Raw genomic sequence first — 17,038 nt, 5'->3', positions numbered from 1 at the left:
AGACTGCATGGCTTTGGATTCAGGCTCTGCCACATTTTCGTTAGCTTTGGGACCTCGGCCAAGTCCCTTTCCCTTCCTGGATTGGAATTTAGATGAAACCAATGACTCAGCTTCCTCCAGGGGGTGTGCAGGTAAGTGCCCCGCATGGGGGGTTGGTTACCAAGAAGAGGTGCTCCAGTTCCGGGGTGCTGTGCTTTCAGCAGCCGTTCTTAGTGACACTATTTCTCATGATGTCACAGCAGGGCTTGTTGTGTGTTCACCCCTGTGCACGGTGACGCATGTTTTCTTCTCTGAAGAATATGAACTCTCCATCAGGGGTGTCTCAATCATTTTTTAACCCAACTGTTGCGTGAATAGACGATAAAGGCTCAGTCAGTGAGGTCCGTTGTGTTAGGTTTGTTGAGTAGTTGTGGGCTCTTGCTTTTGAGTCTTTTAAACATGTATCTGATTTTGGTTTGGTTGGGAATTTTCAAACAGATTATATTCGTTTGTGCTGTACGTTGGTTGGTGGGTTGACTTGCAGCCTCATTCAAATTTTCTGTCTCCTTCCCTACTCAGTTTTCTTCCTCCTAGGCTCACGGTAGAGCGGTGCCCCTGGAGATGGGCTGCTATTAGGGCTGGATGAGGCACGTTAAGCTGACGTGGCCTTTGTGTCAACTCACCATGACCCTGCAGAGCAGATAGTGTGGGTCTGTTTTCACCTGTTATCTGCCACAGACTCATGCAGTGTGGATTCTTAGATAAAAATGTTGGTAGGAGCTGCCTGAGCTCAACTAGGAAGGAAGGAAGGATGATTTTGGAACCACCATCTGGCAGACAGAAGCCTCAGGTCACTTGAATATTTTCCTCACAAAGTTATTTAGCCATGGTTAGAGGCTCAGTGGGAACTTTGTGGGGAAATACTAACTGTACTGAGGACCATCCCATGAGCCCATGAGAGGGAATACAATCTGGCAGGAGGGAAACCAGGCTCTTAGGTGGTTTCTTTAATGTTCTTTGTGGACCACATTTGAAAGCCTTGCAGTGGTTTAGAATAAAGGTAGCTTCCCATTTGGTATTGCTGTGCAGAAGTTGAATTTCAGTAGGAAAACCACAAAAGATTCTAAAATCGATATTTTACGTGATCCTCACATTAGCCAGTGTTTCAGCAGTCACTGTGCATCTGTGACTGTCCCCAGTGCACACAGTGACAGAGGCGCTTCTTCCTGGCATGGACCTTGCAGGTGGGCGTGGAAGACCTGTTTCACAGAGAGAGGTGTGTAAGTGGTAGATGAGAGATTGGAACAGGGTGTGTCTGGTTGCAGCCGGGCCCACGCCTTTTACTTCCACACTGTGTTACTTCTGAGTGTTGAGCCTTGTGATTATGAGAATGTGTCATTAAAAAGAAACACCCTCCACTGATGGAGAGGTAAAGGAGCCGACAAAGGCAGGGATTCGTGTGTAAGTTCTCTTCCTTCGAGCAAAGGGGCAGATACCTTTCTCCAAAGGGTGCCGTGGCCTTTGGCATGTTGTGCTTAGGACTCAAGGTTTTTAAGTATTCTCAGTTCCTATAGGAAGGAACACCTGTTAGTTACTTGGTGATTGGTAACAGGATGTCCAGTCCTGTTGGATCCCTGAGAAATCTATAGGATATAGCGCCCCTCCATAAAGTTCTGCACTGGGAAAGGGTGTGGTTTGGGATCCTCTGTGCTGTTAAGCCAGTAGAGTGGTATTTGAATTCTAAATTTTATTTCCAGTTCTAAACTGGATCTCTGTTATGAGGTTTCAGTCATCCTTGAGCAAATAAGGGAGCTTTCCCTTCTTGGATTAAGGTTTTTATAGAAGTGGGGGGTTGCTTTAATGTAGGGGTGCCAAAAAGACTAGCATCCGTCCTTCCCTCAGTAGATAAAGGTGTTACACTGGGTGTTGCTATTGTATATGAAAGTATCAGAGTGGAAAGAAATTTGCACAGATGAGTCACATAATGGGATTCTGCCAGGTCAGGTCTGTCTAAAGTCTCAGACTGATGGCTAATACTCCAGATTAATCAGTCAAGAAACTAGAGAGTTTGAAGAGATCCAATTAGATGGTGTATACTTCTTGTTTTAAAAATAACGATCATGTATTATTTTATAATAACCAGATAACTGGAATAATTAGAAGCAAGAATACTTCTAAAAAGAAATAAAGACATTTCTGTACTGTCTGATCTTCAGGGCGATGAAGGAGTGTATGTTGTTAGATAGCTTATTTACCAAGATTCTTTTAAAGGTTTTATTTGTTTTAAGTTGGAGAAGCAAAAAAAGATTTTCATCTGCTTACCAGATAGCATGAACATCCTAGTTTCCTTTCCTTTCTTTTTTTTTTTTGTGTGTGTGACAGAGACAGAGTCAAAGAGAGGGACAGATAGGGACAGACAGACAGGAAGAGAGATGAGATGAGAAGCATCAATTCTTCATTGCGGCTCTTTAATTGTTCATTGACTGCTTTCTCATATGTGCCTTGACCAGGGGGCTATAGCAGAGCGAGTGACCCTTGCTCAAGCCAGCGACCTTGGGCTCAAGCTGGTGAGCCTTGCTCAAACCATATGAACCTGCACTCAAGCTGGTGACCTCAGGGTCTCGAACCTGGGTCCTCTGTGTCCCAGTCTGATGCTCTGTTCACTGCACTACCGCCTGGTTGGGCCTAGTTTATTTTCTTAAAGAATAACAAGAACCACTGAGACATGGTATTGGGGCTGGCTTTTTCTTAGTCTTTATTAAAATACAGTGTTGGGATGTTTTTAAAAGGTTTTAACCTTTAAATAAATAATATGAATAATAGTAATTTTAATATTTAAAATCTCTCCCTTTATTTGAGATTTCTCCTGGCTTTTGTGTTATGCCTGAGTTGATATTAATCAAAATGCATAATAAATATTTACTTTACTGTTTTAATGTCAATTGACTGAGAACAGAATTTTGAAATATTTTTAGATAAATTAATTTGTGTAGGAAAGAAGAACATTGACCTCTTCGCTGCTAGCTGATTAAAGAGCTCTTGTTTAGAGCAGTTATGGGAAGACAGGGTGACAGAAGAATTATCTGACAATCAGAAACACTGCCCCACGTTTTGGTGAGAGGAGACCCCAGCCGGTGAGCCTGTGCATCTCTTCAGTAGTGCAGACTGAGTTTTCACTTCAGCTGAATGCCCAGGAAGGAGATGGGGTTGCAGTTTTTTCCCCCACATGGAAATTCACCTTGGGCTGTGCGTGTGTGCACCTCAGCAGGACCTGCCTTCAGAAGATGGTAGCAGACAGTGTCTGGTGGGCTGGGCACTGTCTGCCTTTCATGTTTTAAAAAAACCTTGCAGAGAACTCATGTATTGTTGGAACATTGTTTCCTTTCAAAATTTGAGTGATCAGAGAACTATTGTAGACTAATATGCAAAGCTCTTTTTCTCAGGAGCTTTAGAATGTCTTAAAGAATTGAAAACAAAATCCAACAAGGGAGGGAGATATAAACTAAGAAACAAGTAAGGTGAACTCCCTAAAGAACAACAGACAACATTAATTATTAATACACTATGGTTAGTAGCTACTTGACCCTTAAGAGCTAACATTTTTTAAAAGACAGATTTTGTGTCGGATACATGTCAATGTGAATGTGCGTTTCTGACTCTTGTGGCCGCCCCTTGCTGGCGTCCTCTTGTCTCCGCCTCTCAGCTGAGGGGCAGGACTCAAGTGAGAGCCGCCCCCTGTCCCCACAGCGGGTCCTCAGCAGGCTCAGTGTGAAGCCACTCGCTCAGCGAAAGCCCCAGGCAGCAGTCTCCCTGGCCTCATTGTCACATGCCACTTCCATGGGAAATGTTCGCTGTCCTTCCCGTTTCATTTTGAGGTTGTTTTCCTTCCTTGTTCATTGGTGTGGATGCAAGTCATATAGTGCACACTGAACTGGTAAGCTAAGTCTCTTCATTCTAATTCTCTGGTTAGTTTTTTAATTTGTGTGGGCTTCGTTTGATGCCCACTGCTACATGTAAGAGCCATGAAGTATATCAGTGAGTTGCACCATTTCCCTACCCTCAATGTCCCTAGCAGAAGCTACATGTGTTAGTAGAAGTATTTCCTACAGTACTGAGTCTCACTGAGTGAAGGTTTACATCCGACTGGGGGATAGGATCGTGATTCTGTTGGCTTACACACTGGTAAGCTAAGTCTCCTCCCTCCCCCACCAGATGGACAAAAACAAAACGAGGAAGGTGCCTGCCTGGTTGGACGTCTGGTTTCATTTCCGTGTCGCTGGCATGCCAGGGCAAGTTCTCCTGCCTCCCCATGACATCTTTCCCAGCCTTGGGGCTTCAGTGGTTGCTCTGTTCTTTTTCCCCCAAATGGCTGTCATCCACTGTCTTCTAGATAGTGGTTTTCAACTGCCGGTTCATGGACCAGTGCTAGACCGCCAGAAATTTCATGCAGGTCCGCGAAAGGGTTAACCACCCGGATGTGGTATGAAGATTATAGACCTGATTGGTTGAAAACCACTATTCTGAATCAATAGTTTGCAAGTATGGTCCACAGACCCTGGCAACCCCTGATATCCTTCTAGGAGGTAGTAGGTCAGAACTATTTTCCTAATAATACTTAGACATGACCGTCCTTGTCACTACATTGTCTCACGGGTAGACATGACTTTCCAGGGGCTACGCGGTGTGTACTGTGGCAGGAGAAACAGAATTCCGCTGTTTTCTGTTCATTCGGACGGTAAAGAGATTTGGAGTAGTGGAAGACGGTGCTGTTCTTCTCATTAATCTTTTTTTTTTGAAAATATATTTCATTAAAATGTTTATATTGGCATATTATCACTATTCTTGAGTTAACAGATACTTTATAAGTTCTCAGTTTATTAATGATGGTTGTTTTGGTGGGTTATGCTTCTTTGGTTTCCTTAATTTTTCTTTAAAATTTTTATTTATTTATGATTTTAATTTGTGTTTACATAGATTCAAGTGTCTCACCAAATATAACTCCCCCCACCTTCTTATTCCACCTCGCCCCCCCATGTCCCCTCCCCCCAATGGTTTCCTTCATTTTTAAGAGGGTAAAGGATCTAAAGACCTCCCAGCCTATCATCGAAGTCGCCCATGCTCATCCTCAGGTTCTGTTGTGCCTGTGCCCGTCCTGTCCGCCCGTCTGGTGCCAGTCTGCTTCTGAATCCTGAAGCTGCTGGAGCCGGTGAGACCACAGCCTCTGGACCGGAGCTCTCCCTATCCCTTGCTCCTTTTGTCCCTGCTCCTGCTGGGCCGTCACGACGGGCCATGTGCCTGGCGGTGCGGTGGTCTGACAGAGACGAGCTGAGCTCCTGGCAGCGGTGCTGCAGGTGATGCCGGTCCCACCCATACCGTCTCAGGCCCCCCGGCCAGTGACTTCCTGACCTCGCCTTTCTGTAGCCTGTCATCTCTGCCATTCATGGTAGCACTTGGCAGCCCGTCCTTCTGTCATTCCATACGCCAGCAGGCAAATGGCCAGTCTTGGAAGGACACAGAGCTTTGTTGTGCTCAGGCAGCTGAGTGTTTGGGAGACCCCCACATGGCGGGGGCTACGGCAGATTCCTGACTGCTCACTTCCCTTAACACTCAGTTCTTCTGAACATCATTTTAATCGGTGCCTTCAGTTCTCTCCCCCATTTTGCTGAAGACGAGGCTGAATCTTAGCCCCCTTTCAATCCATTCACTCCATCCTTTCTGGGAGATAAAGAGTCAGAGGAAGGCATTGAGAAGTAGCGGAAAGGAAGGAGGAGGAGGAGGGATAGTGACTCCAAGGAGGAGACGTGAGCTGATGTCTGCCGGGCAGATGGGGTTGCTGGCTGCCCTTCTGGTGCTGTTCCCCTCCCCACCGGCCGCATGTCTGGCACCAGCCCGCCTTGGGTGCAGGTCCTGTCTTCCTCGCTCACACTTCCTTCTGACATGGTTCTCCATCTGAGCAGCCGGGCCGGCCGCTGAGAACCCTCCCTTCTCCCTTCTCACCTCCACATCTAGCCGTCGCCAAGAACTGACTATGCCTCAGTTTCCTCTTCGGCTGTTGGAAGGGTTGAAAATAGCACCTGGCATGTAGTAAGCACGCCTCGGCTGTTACGACTTCCCTCCTGCTACTCGGGTTCCCTGCAGCTCTGCTGCACCAGACCTGTCCTGTTAGTTCACCTGGATTCACACCAGTCTGCCTGCTGGCCGCCCTGCCCTCTGCTCTGTCCTATTCTCTGCTGCCCGAATGATCTTCTGAAACCTCTGTCTGCCCCTGGCTGTCTTCTGCTTCATACTCTGCCGTGGCTCCCCATGGCTCCCTATACCTCCCTGTGCCTCCCCATGGCTCCCTAGGGCTCCCCGCACCTCCCTGCAACTCCCCGTGGCTCCCTGTGCCCCCATGGCTCCCTGCACCTCCCAGTGGCTCCCAGTGGCTCCCCGCACCTCCCTGTGGCTCCCCACACCCCCTTGCACCTCCCTGCGACTCCCTGCAACTCCCCGTGGCTCCCTGTGCCCCCATGGCTCCCTGGACCTCCCCGTGGCTCCTTGCACCTCCCCGCACCTCCCTGCGGCTCTCCGCAACTCCCCATGGCTCCCCGCACCCCTGCGCCTCCCCGCGCCTCCCCATGGCTCCCAGTGGCTCCCCGCACCTCCTTGTGGCTCCCTGCACCCCTCCCTGCGACTCCCTGCAACTCCCCGTGGCTCCCTGTGCCCCCATGGCTCCCTGCACCTCCCTGTGGCTCCTTGCACCTCCCCGTACCTCCCTGCGGCTCTCCACAACTCCCCATGGCTCCCCGCACCCCTGCGGCTCCCCGCGCCTCCCTGCACCTCCCCATGGCTCCCCGCAACTTCCTGCGGCTCTTCATGGCTCCCTATGGGTCCCTGCGGATCCCCATGGCTCCTCATGGGTCCCTATGGCTTTCTGTACCTCCCTGTGACTCCCCATACCTCCCCATGGCTCCCTGTGTCTCCCCATGGCTCCCTGTGGCTCTGCGGCTCCATGGCTTGGTGGCTGTGTGCCTTTGCCCTGCCTTTCTGTCCACTTGAGTGACAGCTCTCAATCCTCAGCTGAGGTAGTCTCAGCTGTAATGAACCATTGTAGCTTTACACACAAATGCTGTTACAATTGGTTCCTCTGTTTTTGCATGAATTCATCCTGGTCTTTGAGAGTCCTGTTTCTACGTGACCTCTGGGCTGCAGCCCTCTCCCCTGCCCCCTTGCTGATAGGACAAGTCCCCTGCACCTTGTACACCCCCTGCACTTCCTGCGTGACACTGTGCCTGTGGATTGGCTCACAGGCGTGGTGACACCGAGTAGACCCTGACTCAGAGCCTTCTCCTGCTCACCTGCTTAGAGCATTGTCACACTGAGTTCCTGTCCTCTCCAGCTCAGTTTCCTTGCCATCGGTCAGGAGTAATAATACTACCTGCCTCCTAGGATTGTGGTGAAGATCAAATGACATAAACTGTATTTTATTAAATGCCAGATGTCACTGATTATAATGTGTGCCATTATTTTATGTACCACTAGGAAGGAGTACATGCCATCAGTGTTGAGAGGGGGGTCTTGAGCTCAGAGATGTTAAGATGTGAGCACATAGGAGTGTCACACTCGGTGGGTGCAGCGTATGGAGCCCCTGGGGTGGGTTGGTGAGCTCCGTGCCTGAGCCAGTGAGCTCTTCTGGTTTGCCCCCAGGACTCGGACCCGAGAGGCGGGGGACTGAGCTGCATCAATTCTGTCCTCAGAACCACCCCACAAGTGCTAACTGATTGGAATGTGTGTTTGCACACAGTTGAATCAGCTCAGCTTGTGAGTTGACTATTTTCTGAGGCCAACACCTGGGGGCAGACTGAAGAGGGTTCTTCTTCCAGGTCCCCGGCGCTGAGAGGCCCTGATCCGCTTGGCTTAGCTCATCTGTGGCAGGGTCTACTTCTCAGTCCTGCTTTTGTATCATAAGCCAAAGTATGGGTTATGGAGAGCTGAGTTCACAGTCTTTCTTATTGCCTTTGTTTTTGAGACCTTGACAGAATTCATCAAATGACCTTTTTTCCTTTTCTGCTTTCCCCTAAATCTTTTTTCACCCTGCAGGAAAACAGAAGAAAGGCGAGAGTGATCCTTTGTGTGGCGGGGGTGGGGGGACCAGGACCTTTCATTAAGATGCGCCTCTGGGAACAGTCTCCCATTTGGGAGTGGCCCCAGGTCTCTAAGTTGGGGAATGGTAGGGGGATGTGAAGCTTTTTCCAAATATTTTTCTTCAGCGTCCTGGCTTTATTAGCAGCTACGTGAGGCTGAAACCTGGATGATTTTTTGTGGATAATTGTGTCTCAGTTGCCCAAAGATTCTATCATTACATTATCTGCCAATGTAGTTTTTTTTTGATGCTATTAAAAGTTTTACATTTTTGTTTCTGTGTGTTGACACAGAATTGGAGACTATTAATCAGATGATATTTTGCATTTAGACCCAAAGGTCTTAAATCTTTTTTTCTTCAATGAAAGGGAAGCTGTGTTGCGGCCCCAGAGCCACGAGGTACAAGCAGAAGGCCAACCTGTGGGCTGAGGGGCCGGTGAGGGACCTTAATTGACCTTCTCGGGGTGCAGGCTGTTGGTGTGGTCGCACTTCTTATGGCAGGTGACCACACAGGGTGTGGGTGGGTGTACCACTCGGGGCACCTCACCATGTCGCAGCTGTACTTGTGGGTGAGCTGGGGAAGAACTCAGTGATGCCACCGCAGACGAAGTGCCCAGTGCAGGGTGGACTGAGCAGTGTGGTCTGAGGGGACACACCCTCCAGCTGTCACTGGCACCGATCGGGGCCCTCCTTGTCCTGGATTTTAGCTTTGACGTTCCCAGTGATGTCACTGGGCTCAATCTCAAAGGGTGATGGTCTTTTTTTTTTTTTAAAAAAAGATTTTTTTATTTATTGATTTTAGGGGGGAGGGAGAGAGAGGGAGATAGATAGATTGTAGTTGCTTCACTCTGGCTGTTCATTGATTGCTTCTCGAATATGCCTTGACTGGGCAAACCAGGGGTTTTGAACTGGCGGCCTTAGCATTCCAGGTCAACACTCCACTCACTGCGCCACCACAGGGCAGGCCAGTCAGGGTCCTCGCGAAGACCTGCATCCCTGCATCTGCTGGGGAGGCTGCTGCCACCTCATTGGAGAGAAAGAGAGCAAAGACCTTAAGTCTGGATGTAAACTGTTCAAGTCTATGTTTTGAAAGATAAAATAATCTGGCTTATTACCAAGCCAAAACTCAATTTGAATCAACTTCGGATTTTTTTTTTTTTTTTTTTGTAAAGAACAATTAAGTGACTTCATTGTGTCACTAAGCCAGGCTTAGGAACAGAAGTTGGATTTTGTAAAAAGGTTAAATAAACAAGAGCAGGGTGGTCTGGTTCATTTCTGTCATCTGTAAACAAAGCGAGAACAGGAGGGACCTGAGTGACTCTGTGGATCAGTGTCAGCATTTGCGTCCGGTCTGCTAAAGACAGCTGAGCCCCTGTTCCTCTTATTTGTGAATGAGTCTTTGTAAAGGAGCTACCGGCAGCCCTCACAACTCCTGTTATATTCGTAACCCATTGAGAGCTCTGCTCCAGCTGAGAGGACACCTGGTCGGATAGGTGGGACAGGTGACCCCCAGAGCATCTGTGTGCTGTGGGGGGACATACGGTCCCCTGCTGGTCTCCAGGGAAGAACTGAAACACTTGGGTCACAGACATCAGGACCTGGGGAAGGACGCAAGCAGGGACCCTGGAGAGGGAGTCACTTTTTCCCGCAGGGCACAGTGGCATTCTAAAGTGGCTGGGAATGAGAGAGGGAACTCTGACTCTTGCATGAAGATGGTGTTTATGTCTTTTGCTGGTAAAGAAGGTGGTTTTAAAAAGTGGTTTCCAATCCTTCTATCTGAATAGCACACACAGAGATGCTCTCCCACTGACCAGCTCGGCTCCTGTTCCCGGGGGGGGGGGGGGTCTGGCCACCTCTTGTTGCCACCAGCACGTCACTAGGTATGGGTATAAGTTTCTGATTTTTTAGATCTGCGTTGGAACTTCAATTTAGTGGATAAGAAATAATGGTCCCATGTCAGCCTACAAAAAAAAAGAAAACCCATTTAAGTGAATGAAACTTTTTAAAAGAGTGATGAGGTGGACAAAAATTTCTCCCCAAACAGTTTATAAAACTGGATCAACTTGTTAAAAGGATTTTAGGGCTCTGGAAATGGACCAAAAGCAAAACAAGAATTTGAGAAGCATTCCTAAAAAGCTGCTGACCTCTGAGTAGAAACTGGGGGTCTGTGGTGTTCTTGCCTGGGGTAACCTACATTCTTTGTTCCTTGGCATGGTGGTTCCGCTGGTGCAGGACCTACCCTGAGAGCTGGCTGGATTAGGAGGGGGGCTGAGAACCTGGGCGGGGGCTGCCAGAGAGCAGCACCAGCTCTCCCACCAGGCGGCAGGGGCCGTGCATTGAGGAGAGGGACCCTGAAGGGAGAGAGCCATGGATGGACTTGAGAGGGTCTCTGCACAGTCCTGGCTGACGAGCTGGGGGCTGCTTCCAGGCCCAGGGGGGTCTGGGAGACAGGGAGCGCTGGGACCCCCTTGGAAACTGGCGGCCCAGTGAGGGAGCTCGCCAGCCCACACAGTTGCACGGGCAGAGACCGAGCCTCCCTAGCAGGTGTCTGAGCACACGCTCCGGCTAGCCACCTGCTGGCCTCTGAGACAGGCAGACACACCGTCCGTCTGTGGACTGGTGCTGGCCCGCCAGAAGTTTGGTACTGGTCCACAAAAGAGTTAACCACCCTGATGTTGTAAGAAGATTATATTGTATGAAGAAATTTCTAGCAGACCAGGAGTTGAAAGAAACCCTGCTGGAGCATATTTTTTTGTAGAGACATGGGGGCCAATTGAAACTTAGAATGTTGAGGACAAGTTTTAAAAATCCTATTATGACTTTATTAAATGTATATTTTAGCCAGATATTTTTGTGCTATATTTTGTTTTCTAGTGAGGAGGAGGAATGAATAGAACCAGATACTAGTGCTCACAGTTTTGTACTGTGTTCGGTGTAAGGAGGCCTTCCAGAAGGAAAACTGCGTGAGGGTGGGGACCGGATGAGTTTACCACTGCAGATGATACAGGGATGAAGAGACTGAAGGAGAAATTAGTGAAGGGTTTTTATCATTTATTGAACAAAGCCTGGGGAGTAGATCTAGTGACACGGAAGTTTCAAACCATATCAAATAGTTCATAAATTACTTAAATGTATTCTTTAACAAAATGAATCTTTTATTTTCACTAATCTGGCTTATTTTTGTTTTCCAGATATTGTTTTGTGTTTGCTTTGGGATACCTCATAGTGTGCCAAATTACTAGAGTCTATATCTTTGATTATGGACAATATTCTGCTGATTTTTCAGGGTAAGATGAAAACTTTGATTTAGTAGCCTGCTTTTTTTTTCTATTCTAACATGTTGATTAAAGGACAATATATAGCTGCATTTAGTAGTTCAAATGAAAAACTATTACTAAACATTTTAGTTGAAGAGTTTTTATAAATTTAGAAATTTTCTTCTTGTAAAATGGTCTTGTAAAAGATTATAGTGTTATATAAGTCATGAAATTAACCTATCCTTTTAGATTAAAATAGTCTAAATATATAGCAATTAAATTTGTTATATGGCTGTCTGATAGTGTGAAAGCATTTCCTAATTTCAGTAGAAATTTCTGCAGCCATTTGTAGCTGTTGCAACCAGCCCCCTGAGCCTGCGTCCTTGCTACCACCCTTTCTTTCCTTGTTCTCCGAGCCCCTTCTGTATTGTCGTTCAGCAGCTCCGGCATAAGATCTGATCACCTGTTCTCCTCCTGTGGGGCTCTCTCTGGACCGGAGGTTCTTGGGCTCCCTTCGGCTGTTTGCCTCCCTGGGGAGGACCCCTGCACATGTGTCTGACTTCTTTGCAGTTCCCTTTCATGGAGTGTCTTGCATTCTTGTGTCCAGTATCCAGCCGAGTGGCCGAAAGGACTCTGGCTTTCGTTCCTTCACAGGGGACTTAGTCCCTTCGTGGTTCTCACTGGCCCTGACAAAACTGACTGAGTGCCTGTCATGAGATAAATGCAGCCCAAGTCCTTAAGAACTAACTTGGTCACCGTCTTTATAAAAGGGACATCTGCTGACAGCTTGGTCCCGGGTGGGGAAGTTAAAGGTGAGCCTCTGTTTTCTCTGTGTCAAGCCTGATGGCTTTCTCTACTGAACCAGATACAGAAGACCTGCTTTTAAGTCATCTGGACAGGACTGCTACTGGCTAGGAAGTCCAGCTTAAGAATAACTACAGTAGAAAACATGAAACCAAGCAAGTCATAGTATCTATGAAAAAAACTGTTCCGCAGTAGAGATGGACCAAAGGGGTATGAACCTAGGCCAAAATCCCTGCTGAGAAACAGGAGAATTTCAGAGGTTGAAGTTCTTTTTCTCCTTAATAAGATTAAAATGGATTTGACTTTTATTAAACAGATTTAAGAAATAAGCTTGGATGAAAGAAGACTGCATGCAAAAGAACAAACCACCAAGCCAAAGCAAAACTGATTAAATATATGAAAGAAATATCTAGTCAAATTAGCAACATGTTGAATAGAATTGAGAAATACACCTGAAATGAGAACAGATGCTTGTGATCTAGCCTACAAATAATCAGTGTTCTTGAAAAAAAAGTTAGTCGATGAGCAAGATCAATAAATATACTGGGGCACTCTGACAATCTCTATGAATGCGAAGAAGTCACCCAGGTCACATGTTGGCCGTCTATCGTGAAAATAGGAACGAGTTGTATACATTCAAAAGAATCAGAACCACTTAGGGAATTTAATTTTCCTAAGAACAGCGACTGTACTGGTCTTGTTTGTCATGGTATCTCTCATGTTTAATAGAGAGTGGCATTAAATAAGAACTAAGTTAAGTATTTAATATCAAATGTCAATGGAAAGGGTATTCTGGATAAATGCAGTTATGCATTTTGATGATAGAAATGTGACCAGTAGCAACTAACTTATTATTAGTTGTAGTTTGTTGTTACAGTATTATAAAGTCCTGAATTTTCAGGTTAGCTTGGGAGTCCTGGGACTGCAGGCAGACACCAGGGGCGCTGAGCAGACAGGGATCGAGCTGCCATTTTCCTTCAGCCCTGTCTGCTCTATGTTTCTTTAGTTTATATTTTGGTATTCCATATAATATTTCATTAACAAATATGGCACTGCTTATGTTTTTAAATGCCAGATTTAGAAAGTAATTAATGCTCTGGGTCATTAGCTCTTCTGTTTTCTTTATCTGCTATTATAAACTCTTGTTAGTAGCTCTCTAGCTGGGGATAGGCTACCTGCTATGAAAAAAAACAATATAATTTCACTGTCTTTACATAACAAAAGTCTTTCTCACTCACATTACAGTTCAAGGGGAGGGAGCCTGTGCTCCATCCACACGATCACTCAGGGCACGAGCTCCCTCCTGGTGTCTGTACCTCTTTCAGGTGTCAGAGTCCCCTGTGGTCAGGTGAGGGGTGTGTCGGGCAGGGTGAGCAGAGAGCGGCTCTCATACCCTCTGCTCATGTCCTGTTGGAAAAGACAAGTCACGTGACTCTGTAGATGGAGGGTAGTTTACATTCAAAGTGAAAATGCATGTTTATAATAAAACAGCTTTAATGATATGGATTTTAAGAATTTTTCTGAAATTTAAATTTTTTTTTTTTTTTTTCTGAAGCTGGAAACGGGGAGAGACAGTCAGACTCCCGCATGCGCCCGACCGGGATCCACCTGGCACGCCCACCAGGGGCGACGCTCTGCCCACCAGGGGACGATGCTCTGCCCCTCTGGGGCGTCGCTCTGCCGCGACCAGAGCCACTCTAGCGCCTGGGGCAGAGGCCAAGGAGCCATCCCCAGCGCCCGGGCCATCTTTGCTCCAATGGAGCCTCGGCTGCGGGAGGGGAAGAGAGAGACAGAGAGGAAGGGGGGGGGCTGGAGAAGCAAATGGTCGCCTCTCCTATGTGCCCTGGCCGGGAATCGAACCTGGGTCCCCCGCACGCCAGGCCAACGCTCTACCGCTGAGCCAACCGGCCAGGGCCTGAAATTTAAAATTTTACTTAAATATTTAAAGATGTGTGAGAAAAACAACATTGCATTTTAAAGATGGACAACCTGAGATAAAACTCTTAAGTTCAGCGTGTACTTTCATCCACTAGCACATAACACTTGACCATTGCCAGTGAACTGATAAATGTTAGACTAGTTAAATGGGGCCACCCTGGCAGAGATAAGCTGAAGGACTCTCTTATTTTATGATAGACACAGGAGAGAAACGGAGCCACACGCAAGCAGGCTGGAATCTCTAGGCAGTTAGAAACTCTGAGTGTGTTATAGCAGAAAGGACCCTAACTGGGTCCTGATTAGGGTAAATATAATAGCCATCCAAAATGTTGGCTGCTGAAAAAGGTAGCATTGCATAAAAAGACTCAATCTCTGTGCTGAGTGGTCCTGTCTGTTGTCCCAAAACTAGAAGCACAAGAAGAAAAGCCGGACTCTTACTGAGGAATCACCCAGGAGCGCTTTCTGTGAGAGGTCTTACTGGCACGAGGCATGGCAAACTTATTCCGTGTGTGCGTGTGCGTGTGCGTGTGTGTGTGTGTGTGTGTAGTTAGGCTCAAGGTACATTTTAAACGATTAGATGAAGGGAACCCTGTTTTTTTTTTAATTTTTTATTTATTCATTTTAGAGAGGAGAGGGAGAGACAGAGGGAGAGAGAGAGATGAGACAGGGAGAGAGAAGAGGGGGGGAGGAGCAGGAAGCATCAACTCCCATATGTGCCTTGACCAGGCAAGCCCAGGGTTTCGAATCAGCGACCTCAGCATTTCCAGGTCGACGCTTTATCCACTGCGCCACCACAGGTCAGGCCGGGAACCCTGTTAATAGAGGTTTGTTTAGTGTGGCAAGGTTGAAAAGCTGTGAGTGGTTAGCTTTAAGGAGATGGGCACAAGAGAGTGTACACAATTAAGTATCTTTCCTTTACGTCAGCAATAATCAGATAGAAAATATAATAGAAAAAGGATCCTAGCTTCAAAAGCAATAGAAACTGTGAGATACCTAAGAATGCATGTAGAAAGAAATGTGTGGGACCTCTGTGTGGAAAATTACGACTTGACTATGGGACATAAGAGAAGACAGCTGGGGAAACGTCTCCTCAGGTGGTGAATCAGCGTCGCTAAGATGGTCTTTCTGCCCACGTTGGTCTGTAGGTGTGACTGCGGTTCACGGTGGGGTTTGGAGGGAAATGAGTGTGAAGCAGCCATGTACGTGCACTGGGACCAGCATGGGACCGGACTGGTCACGGCGGCCAGGCATGAAGTGCGCGGACAGCCTAGAAACAGTGTGGTCATGAGTTCGCGGGGAGCGCTGCTCCGGAGTCCTCAGTGAATGGGATCAAGACAGAAAACAGAGGCCAGTGCTTGCCTCCTGTGTGGAGAAGGGCTGTGTTGCTGGAAGCATGGACACATTTTTGGCTGAACATGAGCTCTGATTGGAATGTGTTGATTTTTTTGTGATGCCAAAAGGATGGCTTCTTGGATTCACCAAAGAGGTACATACGACATAATTCCCCACTGATATCTTGAGAATGGCGCTTTCCCATGGAGGCTGCCGCAGAGAAGAAGAAGCCTCCTGTTGCACCAGAAATGCTCAAGAAAGTGGGGAAATGGTGCAGAGCTGATCCAATCACTGAGAAAGAAGTTTGCTCCAGAAACACTTTGGAAGGCAAGGAGGAAGCGTGTGTGTGATGAAGCTGAGCACCATGCAGAGGAAGTGGGCAGAGGTTCAGAACTGGGATTCGAATGGCAGGGATGTGAGACTAGCTGGCCGCCTAGCAACCTGCGGGACCCAGGAAGGCATCCGCCGTCAGGGTCTGAGGGCTTAGCAGCGTGAACTGCAGGCCCGAGCAATGCTGCAGCTTCTGTGCCGTCGGTAGGTCCTCAGCGGCACCGTGCTAAGGTCCCAGGCTGCATTTAACGTGCTGGAGGGGGGGACCACACTGCACGGGGGTACCCAGACCGGAAGTCAGTATGCGAACCGGTCTGTAAGCGTGGTTATGGAGAAATCAACAAAAAACAAGTTGCACTGACCGATACTACATCAGTTGCTCAGTCTCTTGGTGCATGTGGTCTCATTTGCCTGGAGGATCCGATTCATGAGATCCAAACCATTGGCAAAGGCTTCAAAGATGCAAACAGCTTCCGGTGGCCCTTCGAGTTACCTTCTCTGGGAGGTGGAACACCCTGTGGCCCTTCAAGTTGCCTTCTCTGGGAGGTGGAATGAAGAGAAAGACCACGCATATCAAAGAAGGTGGAGATGCTGATAACAGGGAAAACGAGACCAACAGGCTTATCAGAAGGATGGACTAAGGTATCTACTATAGTTATTTTCGTGATCTGGTCAGTTAATAAGTAATGACCACTTTAAAATTGGAAAAAAAATCAGGACCATATTTAAAGCTAAGCGGATAGCATCAGATGCATAGTAAATATTTTCTTCCCAGTCACTCCTGTGTGTTCATTCGGCTAAGCTATACTGTGCACCTGTGTGCCTTTGCGCAGTGCCGAGTGCTTTCACAGGGGACAGTCCTGTCAAGCATGAAAGGGTGCAGGCCATTTGGTCCACAGGTGTGACTGATTTGCCACGTTCACTTCTTTTAAAAGCCTCATTCAGCCGAGAGTCTGCGCTTAGATAGCTCTCAGTGCCCCGTGACACAGGAGACATAAGAGGCCCTTGCTCCGCCTTTCTCCTCCTCTGCCTGCATACCTGGTAACTCGGTTGTAGGTAGGTGGATGTGAATTATTCATCCGCTACACCCTGGTGTTCCATTTATCTTGTTTCACCCTGTGGGAGTCTCCCCACCCCTTGACCTACCTTTGGTAAGAGGGAACATTCTGGTTAGCTGCAGTAACATTCTGGTTACTACCAACGTAGTTCAAGTTGCCAAGAGTAAATGCGCATGGATCTCTTACATAGTATGACTTGTCTGTCCCCCTCTGACCCTC

The 17,038-nt window shown here is 47.5% G+C and overlaps 1 protein-coding gene across 7 annotated transcripts in view; it reads left to right on the top strand.

Annotated features, from left to right (window-relative positions):
* The window catches only part of MBOAT2 (membrane bound O-acyltransferase domain containing 2), a 92,007-nt gene that overhangs the window by 50,577 nt on the left and 24,392 nt on the right, over positions 1-17,038 (top strand). For 4 of the 7 annotated variants that reach the window (XM_066385919.1, XM_066385921.1, XM_066385922.1 and 1 more), the window contains one exon: positions 11,292-11,387. The exons of 2 other annotated variants lie outside the window; for them this stretch is intronic. In XM_066385919.1, the coding sequence (XP_066242016.1) occupies positions 11,292-11,387 (96 nt within the window). Of the gene's footprint in view, positions 1-60; positions 132-11,291; positions 11,388-17,038 lie in introns of those variants that run through there. One more of the 7 variants, XM_066385925.1, reaches the window with a different exon arrangement.

The sequence above is a fragment of the Saccopteryx leptura genome, chromosome 5 (assembly GCF_036850995.1).
Source record: "Saccopteryx leptura isolate mSacLep1 chromosome 5, mSacLep1_pri_phased_curated, whole genome shotgun sequence".
Classification (NCBI taxonomy): domain Eukaryota; kingdom Metazoa; phylum Chordata; class Mammalia; order Chiroptera; family Emballonuridae; genus Saccopteryx; species Saccopteryx leptura.
This window is presented reverse-complemented; position numbering and strand designations above follow the sequence as displayed.